This window comes from Anolis sagrei, chromosome X (assembly GCF_037176765.1).
Source record: "Anolis sagrei isolate rAnoSag1 chromosome X, rAnoSag1.mat, whole genome shotgun sequence".
Lineage (NCBI taxonomy): Eukaryota > Metazoa > Chordata > Lepidosauria > Squamata > Dactyloidae > Anolis > Anolis sagrei.
In genome coordinates this window covers 81811574-81827174 of record NC_090034.1, presented here as the reverse complement: position 1 = coordinate 81827174, position 15601 = coordinate 81811574, and the positions used below count along the sequence as shown (strand labels likewise).

The 15601-nt window shown below is 44.2% G+C and overlaps 1 protein-coding gene across 5 annotated transcripts in view; it reads left to right on the top strand.

Annotated features, from left to right (window-relative positions):
* The window catches only part of COL16A1 (collagen type XVI alpha 1 chain), a 215668-nt gene that overhangs the window by 82032 nt on the left and 118035 nt on the right, over positions 1–15601 (top strand). For all 5 annotated transcript variants that reach the window (XM_067460593.1, XM_060785720.2, XM_067460594.1 and 2 more), the window contains exons 10-14: positions 1415–1450; positions 7169–7195; positions 9460–9522; positions 14191–14232; positions 14354–14398. In XM_067460593.1, the coding sequence (XP_067316694.1) occupies positions 1415–1450; positions 7169–7195; positions 9460–9522; positions 14191–14232; positions 14354–14398 (213 nt within the window). The remainder of the gene's footprint in view (positions 1–1414; positions 1451–7168; positions 7196–9459; positions 9523–14190; positions 14233–14353; positions 14399–15601) is intronic.

Genomic DNA, 15601 nt, shown 5'->3' with positions numbered 1-15601 from the left:
GAGGTAATTAGATGTCCTTGTTTGTTTCCTCTCTGTTGTTGTGCTGTTCTAATTTTAGAGGTTTTTTTTTAATACTGGTAGCCAGATTTTGTTCATTTTCATTGTTTCCTCCTTTCTGTTGAAATTGTCTGCATGCTTGTGGATTTCGATGAGCACCTGATGAACCAACCTGGACACAGCATATTATTTGAGAACACAGAAATGCTGGACCACTGTCACAACCACCATGTCAGACTACACAGAGAAAGCCATTGATATTTTTTTTTTATTTATGTATTTGGGAACAAAAATAGATTTTGTACAAATACCAACACATTTGCACAGAAAGGCACATTTTCTGCAATATGCAGCTGTTTCTTTAAAAATAAAAAGGTGCTGTTTTTGTGACAAACAGAAAGTGAATTCTTCACAAAGGAAATCCCAAAAGGTGGGAAACAACCCAAACTCTTGTTCTCTTTCCCAGCACGTCTACAACCCCTTTTGCAAGAACAAAAATAAGTGAATATATACATCCCTAAATACAGAATGTGTATATGTGTGTGTTTTCAATAGATAGATAGATAGATAGATAGATAGATAGATAGATAGATAGTAAAGGTAAAGGTTTCCCCTTGACATTAAGTCTAGTTGTGTCTTACTCTGGGTGGTGGTGCTCATCTCCATTTCTAAGCCAAAGAGCCGGCGTTGTCCTGCAAGGTCATATGGCTGGCATGACTGCATGGAGCGCCATTACCTTCCTACCAGAGTGGTACTTATTGATCTATTCACATTTTCATGTTTTCGAACTGCTAGGTTGGCAGAAGCTGGGGCTGACAGCGGGAGCTCACCCTGCTCAACGGATTCGAACTGCCGACCTTTTGGTCCGCAAGTTCAGCAGCTCAGCGGTTTAACCCGCTGTGCCATCAGATGCTCGCAGAAGTAGAGAATATATGTAGAGAGAAAGGGAGAAGTCATAGCATTGTAAGGTTAAACAAATATATTGATCTAGTAAGCCTGCATATATTTGAGTATTCATAAAGCAATTGTATAAGATGAAGCTTTCTTTCCTTCTTTCCTATAATGCATCTTTATATGTGTACCGAGTAAACATTATTTTAGATGAAGCATCCCTTCGTTTTGTGAAGCAATTGGAATCATGCCTCTTTAAGATGGTGCCTACCACTGACAGTTTTTGGGATGATTCATATTAGAAATAATTCCCACTAAAAGAAAAAGAAAGCAATTGGCTATTTGGATTGTTCAGAACTAATGGAAACATGCAAAATCAGGGCCGTAGTTACCAGCAGAGAGGGTGCTTCGGACAAAGAAGGATGGGTTTCTATGTAAATATGCCTAGCTTTCCTCTGACTGTGTTGCAGCCCTAATTATAAGCCTTTCTCCTTTCCATCTTTCTAATTGCCTTCTCTTTTTGCAGTGTCCCCCGTGTCTGCAGAGGTCACCACATGCAAATGTAAGTCAAGGGGGCATGGTTAATACAGCATTAATTTTCTAATGAGCTCTGGACGAGGTGTGCAAATGGATCCCCTGGTTGCAAACTCAGGAGGACAGTTGCAGTAGTTTGCAGGTTCAGGCTTATTTCAATTCCCTTTTGCATCCTTCTCTTTCATGAAAGGTTGGGGTCAGACATGGCGATGGTTACTGAGTGTGGATCTGGGATTTGGAAGCACTATTTGGGACCCTTCATCACTGCAGAGGTGACCCTACTAAATTTGGATGGATTTAGCCTATCCATTCCATCCTACTGCCCTGATTTGGCAGCAGGTACTGTCCTAATTCATCCTCTGCCTTCCCACTTCTCCAGCTGCTTCAGAAATGTCCCAGCTTTCCTTGCTTCCTCCCACTTTTGCCCACAGCTCACTTCCATTGTTCCAAGCTGAGCTCAAAGTAAAAAAGTAGTATGTATATATATGTATGTGTGTATCTGTGTGTTTGTGTGTGGAATGCATCTTATTCTTCTCGGTATGGGCAGGCAAAAGCCAACTACTACAACCACTCTTAGCTTTATGTGTTTTTCCTCAGTAATAAATTTTGCCATCTTGATCATGTTCAGATGTTTTCATCTATGAAATATCAGACGCTCTGCTCACAGAAGCTCAATACATTCCCAACTCTTGGTGTGATGTAAATAGTACATTGACCACCCTAGTCACCTCAAAAATATTTTCCAATATGACCATTGCTACCATCTTATCTTTGAGATACTAATCAGAGGCAAGGCAAGACTGAAATTATGTGTAAGAAGATTGTTGTTAGTGACTTTAGTCCACTCGGGAATTTTGGGTGCCTCTACATTGTAGAATGAATGAGGTTTGATACCACTAGAACTGGGAGTTGTAGGTTGGTGAGAGACCAACCCTTTCTACCAGAGAAAGCTGAAGATTTTGTAAACATTCAACTCCAAAGATTCCATAGCAGAGTGATGTCAGACTGTATACACTGACAGTGTAGATCAGTGGTTCCCAACGTGTGGTCCATGGACCACCAGTGGTCCCCAAGAACTAAAATATGGTCCACGGCCTCACCAGTACTACATCGTTGCCTCAAAACCACATGGCAACAAGAGTGACTGGTCTCACAAAACCCTCTTATAATGCTGAGGCAATGGGGATGTCAAGAGGGGAGAGGCTGACTACCCACGAAAGATTACTACTATAACTTCAGCTCCAGATTTTTAAATATCCTTTTCTGTGGGTGAGCAGATGGTGACTACTGGATGGCATATGTCCTGTATCAAAAACTAGAGTTGATGTGGTCTATCCAGTGCAATTTTCTGAATCAACACCCCGAACAACCAAACTGGATCTAAAGTTGACCAAAAACTGATTCACACCTCTTGTGGTAATAATGTTGGAGAGTGGTCCCTGGTCAAAGTGGTCCCTGGTCATGTGGTTTGTGGTCAAGTGGTCCATGGTTGGGAAAAAAAAGGTTGGAAATCACTGGTGTAGATGCACCCTTTGTCCCATCTCATTGTTTCCAGGTTAGAAAACCTGCTGTATCTTCACTGCAATTGCAATGGAGACTGCAATATCCATGTTTAGCTAAGCAATGAACTTTTACTCCCAGTCAAATTCACTTGATCTTTAGCCCCTGAGAAGACATGGGAGCCTTTAATGGCAAAAGGAAGTATTCTTAGATCTTTCCCCACATGGCAGCTTCATCTCTGTTGGCTCGAAAGCCTGAACAGCAGCTGCAGAGCTGGAACCTTGAAAAGAACCATGGATTTATCCATCCATCTCATCGTTTAGACCCATTTAAATCACCCCTGCTCTTCTGAGTACTTCTTCCAACCCCAATGGGTTGGATTTGGGTATCTGTTCATTTTGCACAAGGAAGATTCCTCACCATACCACCCATGCTCCTCCCAACCCACTTTTCCCTCTTCCTTCTGGCATCCATCCACCAGAACATCTGGATGAAGAAGCCTCAGATGGCTTCCAGATGTCAAGAAAGGGTTCCTATGGCAACTATTTTGGCACGTGGCACCCGACTGAGGATGAAAGTGGGAGAAAGAGGACTTGCAATCAAGAAGCTTTGAGTTTGCAGTGCTCTCTCCCTTCCCTTGTTTATCTTTTAGCTCCTCCTTGCCAACCAGTTGCTCGGGTTGGCCAAGGATAAGATGGTAGCAATGGTCCTCTCAACACTAAACCGGCCTGAGTCCCTCGTCAGAGGTGAGAGGTATATAAAAGTTCTAAATAAATAAATAAATAAATAAACACTTGAGAGGAAACCCACAGACTGGTTTCTTGGCTGGACTTCCTCTTAATGGATCATTGGAATCAAATCCTCAAGCTGTGGGTTTCACGAGCGGGAAAGAATGAAGGGACCAATGATCCACTTAGCTCAGTATCAACTACTACATCTCAGCCATGGAATCATTGGTTGACTTTGGACAAGGCACAGACTCTCAACCTTAGAGGAAGGCAATAGCAAAGTGAATACTGCTTGACAATGAGAGCCAGTGTGTGGCCATGGTGGATGGGCTAGGACCACATCTACACCAGGCAGATTAGTCCTGGAGCAACAATGGATCCAAAGATGGAGCTGATATCTCAAAAGACTGAGTTCGTCTTGAGACAAGTGGCTGGTCACCTCATCCTCCATGTTGTCACCATCAGCGTATGGATTGCTGCTGCAAATCCCTGGGATGTTTATAGAAAAGTATGGATTACGCTCCAACTTTGCCTAAAGTGGAGTGTAATCCTGCCCTTCTGCATTCTTCTTCTTTCTTTTTTAAAGGAAACTTTGCAATTGCAGACATTCAAAATCTAGGCCTCAAAAAAGAGGGAAATGTAGCCACAGCGATGTGGTGATATATTGAAATTGCACAATTCCTGAAAAATAAATTATTTTTTTAAAATTACCACAAAACAAGAGGATTACTGGTGAGAAAAAAAGCATTGAGGCTCAGTTTCAGATCGCCTACAGAAATGCCCACTTTTTAATGTCACTGCAACAATCTAACATGAGGGAATCTGACAGTTCCCATCCCACATGTAAATAAGTGTCTTTACCCATTTCTGTGCAAATCAGGAACTATGAAGATGATTGCTACCAAATTCTTAAAACCTCAGTGTCTACACACTTTCAACACACTTTTAAGATGGAGTCCCACAGGGAACGTCTGGAAGTGTTTTTGCATCATATGATGGGCTCAGTGGAACTCTGTCTTTAAACTGTTTTAAAAGTGTATAGAAAAGGTGGGGGAGATGTTGCCCTGCATCTGATGAGGTCCTAAGGCCACGGTAGTCCACGCTCTGGTTACATCCCATTTAGACGACTGCAACGCTCTCTACGTGGGGTTGCCATTGAAGACGGCTCGGAAGCTTCAATTGGTCCAATGTGTGGCAGCCACGATACTAACAGGGGCGGCACACAGGGAGCATACAACCCCTCTGTTGCGCCAGCTCCATTGGCTACCAATTTGCTACCGGGCCCAATTCAAAGTGCTGGCTTTGGCCTATAAAGCCCTAAACGGTTCTGGTCCAAGTTACCTACCCGATCGCATCTCTGCCTACGAACCCACTAGGACTTTAAGATCTTCTGGGGAGGCCCTGCTCTCGATCTCGCCTGCAACACAAGCACGGCTGGCAGGGACGAAAGACAGGGCCTTCTCGGTGGTGGCCCCTCGGCTGTGGAACGCCCTTCCCACGGACATTAGATTGGCTCCCTCATTGATGGTATTCCGGAGAAAAGTGAAAACCTGGTTATTTGAACAGGCGTTTGAATAGGCAGTGCAATGAATTCAGGAAATGGAACTACGATTGACGAGTTTGGATCATGATTCTAGTTATGAGACGCCACTTGAATGTTTGCTACTGTTTAATTGTTTAGTCTGCTTCTGTGTTAATTGTTTTTAAATACCTTGTTGATGCCGCATTGAATTTTTGCTTTGATTGTTTTGCCTTGTGTTGCTTTGCTTGATTGTTGTTAACCGCTGTGAGTCGCCTTAGGGCTGAGAATAGCGGTATACAAATGAAGTAAATAAATAAATAAATAAGGCAGGGAAGTCCGGGATATTTACAGAGAACATCAGCAATGGTTTGATGGTGTGTCTAGGGTTTCTGGTTGTTGGAGCAATGTCTGATTAGGGCGAGAAACTCCAAGATGCATTCTGAAAATATCCAATGGTGGATGTTTTCAGGGTTAGTGCAGACAAACCCTATGTCTCTGGGAGAGCAAGTTTTGAAGCCTTACTCAGCCTTAGGAACACACTATGAGCAAATTACACTCTCTCACCCCCAGAAGGAGGCCATGGCACACCTCATTTGGTTAAAATGTTTCAAGAAAACTCTAGGTATAGGTTGGAACAAAACGCTTTCAACCATTCCGAGTCATCTGCATGGAGGCTTGGTCTACTTTGTATAGATAATCCTCCCAAGGTATTTTGGACTAAGGGCCACTGCAGTATGATGGGTACAAGACATGCCTCTGATTCTAGGGATTTTGCATGGATGTTGCTTCTTTTGCCTTCAAAGGTTATATACATTATGTCAGTCACCAAGGCAGCCAGCTATTTCACTTTAAATCTGCATCACCCGTTGGTTCTCTTCTTAGGTAGCTTTGTCCCAGTTCTGCTCCTCCATCCAAACTGGGTTTTTCCTCCCCATATAATGCAAATCATACTTCTACCAACTATGCAAAACAAGCCTGTTAATTTGGGCTTTTTTTAATACTACGGCGGTTGCTTTGCATTTGCTCCCGGCACATTGCAGGAAAGCGGGGAAGCTAGCAGCGGGAAGAGACCCGATATCTCTGCTTCTGGCTTTTCGCATAAATTAATTTCCCTCTGAATCTGAGCTCATTGGACAATGCAGGGAAAGAGGTGCGGAAGGGGAAATGTGATAGAGGCATATAAAATTATTCAAGGTTTGTGGGGAAAGTAGATAGGGAAATATATTTCCTCCTCTCTCATTATGCAACTGGGACTCAATAGGGTTGTTCACTGAAGATGAACAGGAGGAGATTTAAGGAAATGACTCTTCACATAATGTATAGTTAAACTGTGGAACTCATTGCCACAAGATGTTGTTTCTTTCATGTATGCTGGTTTCTCTTCCATCATGTGTCCCAAGACAGGTTATAAAATAGGTCATCCAGTGCCATACAATGGTATACTTCCAGCCCAAGTATCATTAAAATATATAGATTTCTATATAGGTTGAACATCCCTCATCTAGAATTCTGATATTTAAAATAATTCACATTATTCAATGAGAAAGTGACACCTTTGCTTTCTGGCAGGTTCAATGCATGTTTCATGCATTGTATGAAATTACCTGCAAGCAATGTGTATAACACATAAATGAATATGGCAGTGGTTCTCAACCTGGGGTCCCCAGATGTTTTTGGCCTACAACTCCCAGAAATCCCAGCCAGTTTACCAGCTGTTAGGATTTCTGGGGGTTGTAGGCCAAAAACATCTGGGGACCCCAGGTTGAGAACCACTGGAATATGGTGTTTAGACTTAGTTCCCACCTCAGAAAAATTCTCTATTATTTGCAAATAGAAAAACCCTGAAATTGAAAATATTTCTGGGTCCCAAGCATTTTGGATATGGTATCCCCAACCTGTATCAAGAGCTTCCAGTATTTATGGGGGAATCTTGGAACATATTCACTTAAATGTGGGGATCATACTGTTTTTTCATATTGACTTTTTCTCTCCATAGGACACATTGACTCCTGTGGGGCTAAAGGTAAGTCACTGTTCGAAAAAGCCAAATCCATCCGCATTCTTTTTCAGCTGATTTTAAATATCTCAGCTTCTCTCTCCTCTTCTCGTTTCCCCGCTTTGTTCTCCACTTATTTTAATGCCTGTGAATACTAAGTAGTTTGCAGTGAGTTACCTTAACAGAAAGGAGAAGTGAGAAGGATGCATCTACACTGCAGAATTAAGGCAGTTTGACACCACTCGAATTACCATGCCTCAATGGTATAGAATCATGGGAGCTATCTTTAATCTTTCCTGTCCAAGTGTTCTGGTGCTTTCCCAAACTACAACTCCCATAATTCCATAGCAATGAGCCATGGTACTTAAAGTGGTATCAAACTGCATTAATTCTACAGTGTAGATGCACTCCCAGTTTGATAAGGCAAAAAAAACAAATTGCTGTGGCCTCTCTCAATATGTGTCTTCCTCCTCACTAGTAAGATTTGCCATCTTAACCAAACTCTGATGTTGCTGAGCTGGATGTGTCCCATTTTCCATCTGTGAGATGCCGACAGGACTGAGTCTCCATAATGGCCTTTTTTGAGCTTTTGCCCTCCATCATCATTCAGCCTGGCTTGCTATCATTGGCAAAGCTGGAGACTACTGCTGCTGTTTTGATCTGTCTTAAAAGCCTCCTCCTGATCAAATTTGAGAAGAACATTCCCTGGAATGTACTTTTTTTTCTAGCATATGGATCCCAGCACCAGTAATGTTTGTCATGTGTCTGGATGGCATGTCGTTCCTTCCTTCATCTTAGCCAGAAATGTTCTTTTCTCTATTAAAAGCTTCATCCCCCATGCTGTTAGCTGGAGATACAGCGAGGCACGCAATCACATTTCTGTAATTGCAAAAGTGTTTTATCGGAGCCTGATTTCAATATATTTTAGGTGATGTAAAAGAGCACCCTCTTCCACTGTTGGATTGCCAGACCAAAAAGACCCACTGCTGTTGTTAGAACTGCAGCTAAGCCTGGTATTACTTTTCAGATTAGAGACCTAAAGCCAGCATGTCTGTTTCCTTTCCGGGTGCATTTACACTGTAGAATGAATAGAGTATGACACCACTTTCACTGCCATGGATTCATAGGACTTGTAGTTTTACAATATTTTTATTTATTTATTTACAGTATTTATATTCTGCCCTTCTCACCCGGAAGGGGTCTCAGAGCGGATCACAGAACACACATATGGCAAACATTCAATGCTGTTATATATAGGTATATGTAGGCTTTCCCATCTTCGGCGTCTTGGAGGCTGGCTGTGCTCGGTTCCAGTCACGAGGCTGGGGGGGTGGCTGTCACTCCACGCCATGGCGTAATGTAAAATAAACCATGTATAGTTCATGCTTGATCAGCCCACAAAATGCCTTGCCAGAGGAAGACAATATGCCATGCAGGTGAACAATAAAGAACAAGTAGTTTACTCTTCATAGTTGAGAACAACATATGTGCAATGTGATCAGTTGCATCAACTCACATAATGTCCTTTTATGAGAGATTTAAAATGGCCTTTTTCTGTCCATGTGGATAAACTCCTTCAGCAGCTCATGAAGCGAGATCACACTCCAAACTCTGTCTCTCTCTGCTTTTCTCTGAGCACCTGCATAGCTCAAGCCTGAACAAAAATGTAACAGTAACCAAAAGTCCCAGGCTCAGCCTGCTCCCTGGACATTGTCTGACCAATCGGCTTCATGCACCTTATTTTACAGTTGACACACACACACACACACACTAATTTCTTGCATGCTCCAACACATTTTTTCTTTCTGAAGAGCTTTGTTCGTAAACTTCCTCCTTGATTGAATCACTGGCATTTTTTTCCTGGCATTTCCATATGGCTGCCTTAAATACCTCCCCGCATAAGTGGTACTTATTTATCTACGCACATTGCTGTTTTTGAAACTGTTAGGTAGGCAGAAGCTGGGCTAAAGGCCAGGAACTCACCCTGACCCAGGCTTTGAACTTTCAACCTTTTGGTGAGCAAGATTTACTGCAGCAGGTGGTTAACCTTCTGTTCTAAAGCCCTTTAGCACAGCAGGTGCTTTAGCATTATCTGCCAAAGAGTGCTTCACCAAACAACAGATCCTAGGAGTCCATAGCACTGAGCCATGGAAGTTAAAGTGGAGTCAAACTGCATTAATTTGACAGTGCTGATGAAGCCTAAGAAAGTATATTATCCCCTGCAGTGCTTTTTAAATGTATAATTGCATGAAGATAGTTCCTTTATGAAAGGTTTTCCTCTATTTTTGCAGGGTGGGAAGGGTGAGCGTGGACCACCAGGGAACTATGGATCCAAAGGAGAGAAAGGCGATCGGGTAAGTTGTGCTGATTTTTCTCCCTTATTTTTATATGTTTGTATGAACTCTGCCATAGGGATTACCTTTGCAACTTTCCTTACATGCTGTAGGTCAGGGGTGGCCTAAGTGTGGACCCAACATGACACTCCAAAATGCATAGAATCCCATAATTTTAAGAATTGTCAGTATCAATTTCCAGTTGACCTTGAAACCATGCAAAACTGGCTAAAAGGGGCCCCCAAACAAGCCTGTTGAATCCCAGCATTCTCCTAAAAAGCAAATAACCCCAATCACTCATCTAGAAGAGACACATCAGTCCCAGTGGACAAAAAGTTTGTTGGTTTGCCCATCCTTGATTTGTATCTCTCAAAGAGAAATACCGTATTTACTAGAGTCTAATGAGCCATTGAATCTAAAGCACACAATGTTGAATGTAAAATCCTGAAACCAAAAGAATTGCTACCAAGACCGAGACGGTCTTGGTCGCCTTAGTGGATGATCTGCGCCGGGAGCTAGACAGGGGGAGTGTGTCCCTGTTGGTGCTCCTGGACCTCTCAGCGGCCTTCGATACCGTCGACCACGGTATCCTTCTGGGGCGCCTTGCGGAAATGGGCCTTGGGGGCACTGCTTTGCAGTGGCTCCAGTCATTCCTGGAGGGCCGCACCCAGAAGGTGTTATTGGGGGACTCCTGATCTACACCACAACCTTTGACTTGTGGGGTGCCACAGGGTTCCATACTGTCCCCCATGCTGTTTAATATCTACATGAAGCCGCTGGGTGAGATCATCCGGAGTTTCGGGGTGCGGTGTCATCTGTACGCAGATGATGTCCAACTCTGTCACTCCTTTCCACCTGCTACTAAGGAGGCTGTCGAGGTCCTGAACCAGTGCCTGGCCGCTGTAACGGTCTGGATGAGGGTGAACAAACTGAAATTAAATCCAGGCAAGACAGAGGTACTCCTGGTCAGTCGCAAGGCCGAACGGGGTATAGGGTTACAGCCTGTGCTGGATGGGGTCGCACTCCCCTTGAAGGCGCAGGTTCGCAGCTTGGGTGTGACCCTGGATTCCTCGTTGAGCCTGGATCCCCAGGTTTCAGCGGTGACCAGGGGAGCATTTGCACAGCTCAGGCTCGTGCGCCAGCTGCGCCCGTATCTCGGGAAGTCTGACTTGGCCACGGTGGTACACGCTCTGGTCACATCCCGCCTTGACTACTGCAACGCTCTCTACGTGGGGCTGCCCTTGAAGATGGCCCGGAAGCTTCAACTGGTTCAGCGCGCGGCAGCCATGTTACTAACTGGAGCGGGAGGCAGGGAGCACACAACGCCCTTGTTGTCCCAGCTCCACTGGCTGCCGATTTGCTACCGGACCCAATTTAAGGTGCTGGTTTTGGCCTACAAAGCCCTAAACGGCTCCGGCCCAAAATACCTTTCGGACCGCATCTTGGCCTACGAGCCCACGAGGACCTTGAGATCGACTGGGGAGGCCCTTCTCTCGATCCCGCCTGCCTCACAGGCACGTCTGGCGGGGACGAGGGAGAGGGCCTTCTCGGTGGTGGCCCCCCGGCTGTGGAACACTCTCCCTGCAGACATCAGACAGGCGCCCTCCCTTATGTCCTTCCGAAAAAGCCTTAAGACATGGCTGTTCGAGAGGGCATTTAATTAAGTGCTATAACAATGTGGTAAAGATGACTGGAATGGAACAAGGAATATGAGATTGGTTATGATTCCACTATGAGACGAAGCGGATTATTTAGTGTAACTTTGTAATTGTTGTATTGTTAATATGCTGTTGAAATTGCCTCTTTGTAAATTGCCTTTTATATGTGTTGTACACCGCCATGAGTCGCCCTAAAGGGCTGAGAATGGCGGTTAATAAATGCATCAAATAAATAAATAAATAAATAAATAAATAATCTGCAGTGGCAAAAGGTGCACTCTGTAGTTTGGCCAAAAAAAGGTGTGCATTACAGTTGCTGCCTGTTTAGAATTCCTTCTTTAAAAATATCTGACAAAGAATGCTCATGCCTCACCAAACTACAAATCCCAGGACTGCATAGCATTGAGCCATGGCAATTACATTAGAGATTACATCCCCCCAAAGAGGAGTTCCAGGTGCATCTCTTAAAGCAGATTCCCCTTTTGTTTTGGTTCAGCTCTAAGATGGTTCAGCTCTTGATTCCTTTTGGCAAAGACCATTTAGCTCAAAAAGGTGACCATTAGATTCAGGTAAATAGGGTAATTCTGTGCAGAAATGCACATGTTGTTTGGGTGGTGTAAATGGCTTCTTTTTTTTTTTTTTTTTTTTTTTTTTGTTCCATAATGTGGTTTGCCTCCCCAAAAAGTGGGGCAAGAAAATTCCCAGCTAGACAGAGGACAAGAAGGATAAAGGGTATCCGGGCAAAATAGAAGGCATTGTAAAAAGGAGCTCGATTGTCAGAGGCTTATACAGGTTGAGCATACCTTATATCAAGAGTATCAAACCCATTTTTGAGGGCCACATCAGCCTTTTGATTCTGTCAGAAGGCTGTTGAATCCATGGACAGAGAATACATGGAGACCCAGAGACAACTATAATGTTTTTACATAGTGGCTGGCACACTCAGTTGTGTCTCCAGGTGTTATTGAATGACAAGTTCTCTCATGTTTGGTTATCCACCATGCAAACTGGGCATTGCTTGTGGTTCTGAGGTCAGGAAAAGGTGAAAGGAACTTTTTAAGTCAGACATCATATTTGCTTGTCTCTAAATCCAAACCCCACTCTCCTGACAAACTGCAGTCTTCCAAATGTTCCTGTAACACAACTCCCATCAGAAGTTTTGGTCCAGCATCTGGAGAGCCACATACAATGAAATGGAGAGTCAAATTTGGCCCATGGGTTTGACACATATGCCTTATATACTTATAGGTTGTTCAATGAACACATACTTTCTATCTATGGGTTTAAGGTGCATATGAAGCATAAATGAATCTCAGATTTGTGTCCCATCTCCTTTGGGGACCCCGGTGGTGCAGCGGGTTAAACCTCTGAGTTGCTGAACTTGCTAACTGAAAGGTTGGTGGTTCGAATCCAGGGAGCGGGCTGAGCTCCTGCTGTTAGGTCCAGCTTCTGCCAACCTAGCAGTTCAAAATCTTGCAAATATGAGTAGATGAATAGGTACCACTTCCGTGGGAAGGTAACGGCACTCCATGCAGTCATACTGGCCACATTTTATTTATTTATTTATTTATTTATTATTTGGACTTATATGCCGCCACTCCCCTGGGGCTCGGAGCAGCTTACAAGAATGGCTAAAATCTAACAAAATTTAAAAGCAATTTAAAACAATTTAAAAACGGCAATATCAAACATTAAAAGCCTGTCGAAACAGGTATATCTTACATGCCCTGCGGAAAGCTGTTAAGTCCCGCAAGGCACGGACTTCAGGTGGCAGAATATTCCAGAGTGATGGTGCCACTGCTGTGAAGGCTCTCCGTCTGGTTGCTGTTAGACGCAAGGTCTTGACACTGGGAATTTCCAATAGATCTTGGTCCTCAGAACGGTGGGATCTCTGGGGTTGGTAGGGGGTGAGGCGGTCCCTCAGATACATCGGCCCCAGACCATGCAAGGCCTTAAAGGTAAGTACCATCACTTTGAAAGTGATCCGGTGCTCAATTGGTAACCAATGCAGCTGCTGCAAAATTGGGGTTATGTGGCATCTCATCGGAATTCCCGCAAGAAGCCGAGCAGCTGCATTTTGTACCAGCTTGAGCTTCCGGATCACCGACAGAGGAAGGCCAATGTAGAGGGCGTTACAATAGTCCAGTCTTGAGATGACCGTGGCCTGGATCACCATAGCTAGGTTGTCTCTGGACAGGTAGGGGGCCAGCCGTCTGGCCTGCCACAGATGAAAAAAGGCGGTTCTGCTAACGGCGGAGACCTGGGCCTCCATCGTCAGCAGAGGGTCCAAAAGGACTCCCAGACTCTTTACCAATGATGATGGGCGTAACGCCTCACCATCCAGGGTAGGCAGCTGGATATCCCCACTACCCGGTCGACCCAGCCATAGGATCTCCGTCTTTGCTGGATTCACCCTCAACCTGCTGGCACGCAGCCATCCAGTAACGGCCTCGAGGCACTGATGGAAACAATCGGGTACAGGGTCCGGTCGGCCTTCCATCTTCAGCACCAGCTGAGTGTCATCGGCGTACTGATAACACTCAAGCCCAAAACCTCAAACCAGCTGAGCAAGTGGTCGCATATAGATGTTAAACAACAGAGGAGAGAGAATGGCCCCCTGAGGAACCCCACAAGACAGAGGGGACCTCTCAGAGACCAGGCCTCCCCTCGCCACTCGCTGTCCACGGTTGTGAAGAAAGGAGGACAGCCAGTTTAAAGCTGTCCCCCTGACTCCAGCAACAGCTGGAGGTGTCTGCAGACAATGCCAGCTCTTCGGCTTAGAAATGGGGATGAGCACCACCCCCCAGAGTCGGACACAACTAGGCTTAATGTTTGGGGAAGCCTTTACCTTTACTGCCCATCTCCAAGAGGCATCTCATTATGTATGTCTGCAAATGCAGGTATTCCAAAATCTTTTTTAAAAATCCAAAACTCTTCAGATCTCAAGCATTTAGGATAAGAGATACTAAAACTGTATGGTTTTAGAAATTTTATTGTGACCTATCTTCCTATTCTTCTCCTCCTCTTCCAGGGTGCTGACTGTGTCCGAATCTCACCTGAAGCCCCTTTGAAGGTGAATAGCTTCCCATCTCTGGGGAGGAAACACCCACGCTTTGACTTTCTCTTTCAACTCATCCATTGTCCAATGTTGCCCTCCTAACCTTCCTTCTGTTTCTTCCTTCTCTTTTATGAAGTGTGCCGAAGGTCCAAAAGGGGAGAAGGGAGAGCGAGGAGAAAAGGTAAAGTGTGGGTCTATGGAAAACATGGCACCATAAGACATTTATGTTTTGATTGTATCCCAGTTGTGCTCTCTTCTTCCAAGAAGTTGCAATACACCTCGGTTGCACTGCCCAGCCTTAGACAAACATCTGTATAAAATTAATTGGAATATGCTATTAATTTACTTAAATTATACTTGCCTTTTTAATAAAAGAAACTCCAGTTTACTAAAAAAATAATAAAGATAATGCACATAAAAATAGGACAACAAGGATGCTCGAAATGTTGCTGTAGAAAAGCTGTCGGGAGCTGCCAATTCAAAAAGTAGCTTTATAATCAGCCCTCCATATTAACTGAAGTTAGGGCGCTGGGACCTCTATGAAATTGAAAAAAAAATGTTTAAAATTGCTATTTTTTTCAACCTCAGAGAACATCTCTCTAGGTCTTCCAGATCCACTTCAGCTGGGCATTGACTATAGAATTGCATTGGAGGAACTAAAGATTCCTCGAGAAGACATTTATTTAATATATTCCATGAATAATCATGCCTGCAAAAGTAAAAAATACAAATGTAGAATGATGACTGTATAGTGGGTTGCTGTGAGTTTTCCAGGCTGCATGGCCATTTTCAGAAGCATTCTCTCCTGACGTTTCATCCACATCTATGGCAGGCATCCTTCGGGGATGTGAGGTCCATTGGAAACTAGGCAAGTGGGGTTTATATATCTGTGGAATGTCGAGGGTGGGAGAAAGAACTCTTGTTTGCTTGAGGCAAGTGTGAATGTTGCAGCTGACCACCTGGATTAGCTTTGAATGGCCTTGCAACTTCAAAGCCTGGCTGATTGCTGCCTGGGGGCAGGGGCGGCTCAACCCATTACGCAAAGTAAGCATTTGCAGTATCGTTGATTTTGCCCAGGGGTGCTCTTGAGGCGCTCTTAGGGGGAAATAGACATTGACATATGCGAGTTGTAGTTACTGGGATGTATAGTTCACCTACAATCAAAGAGCATTCTGAACTCCACCAATGATGGAATTGAACCAAATATGGCACACAGAACTCCCACGACAAACAGAAAATATATATCAGTGATTGGTTGGGGGGGGGGGTGCCAAAATACTGTTGCTTACCGTTGAAAATTACCTAGGGCCACCTCTGCTTGGGGGTTCTTTGTTAGGAGATGTTAACTGGCCCTGGTTGTTTCCTATCAGGAATTCCCCTGTTT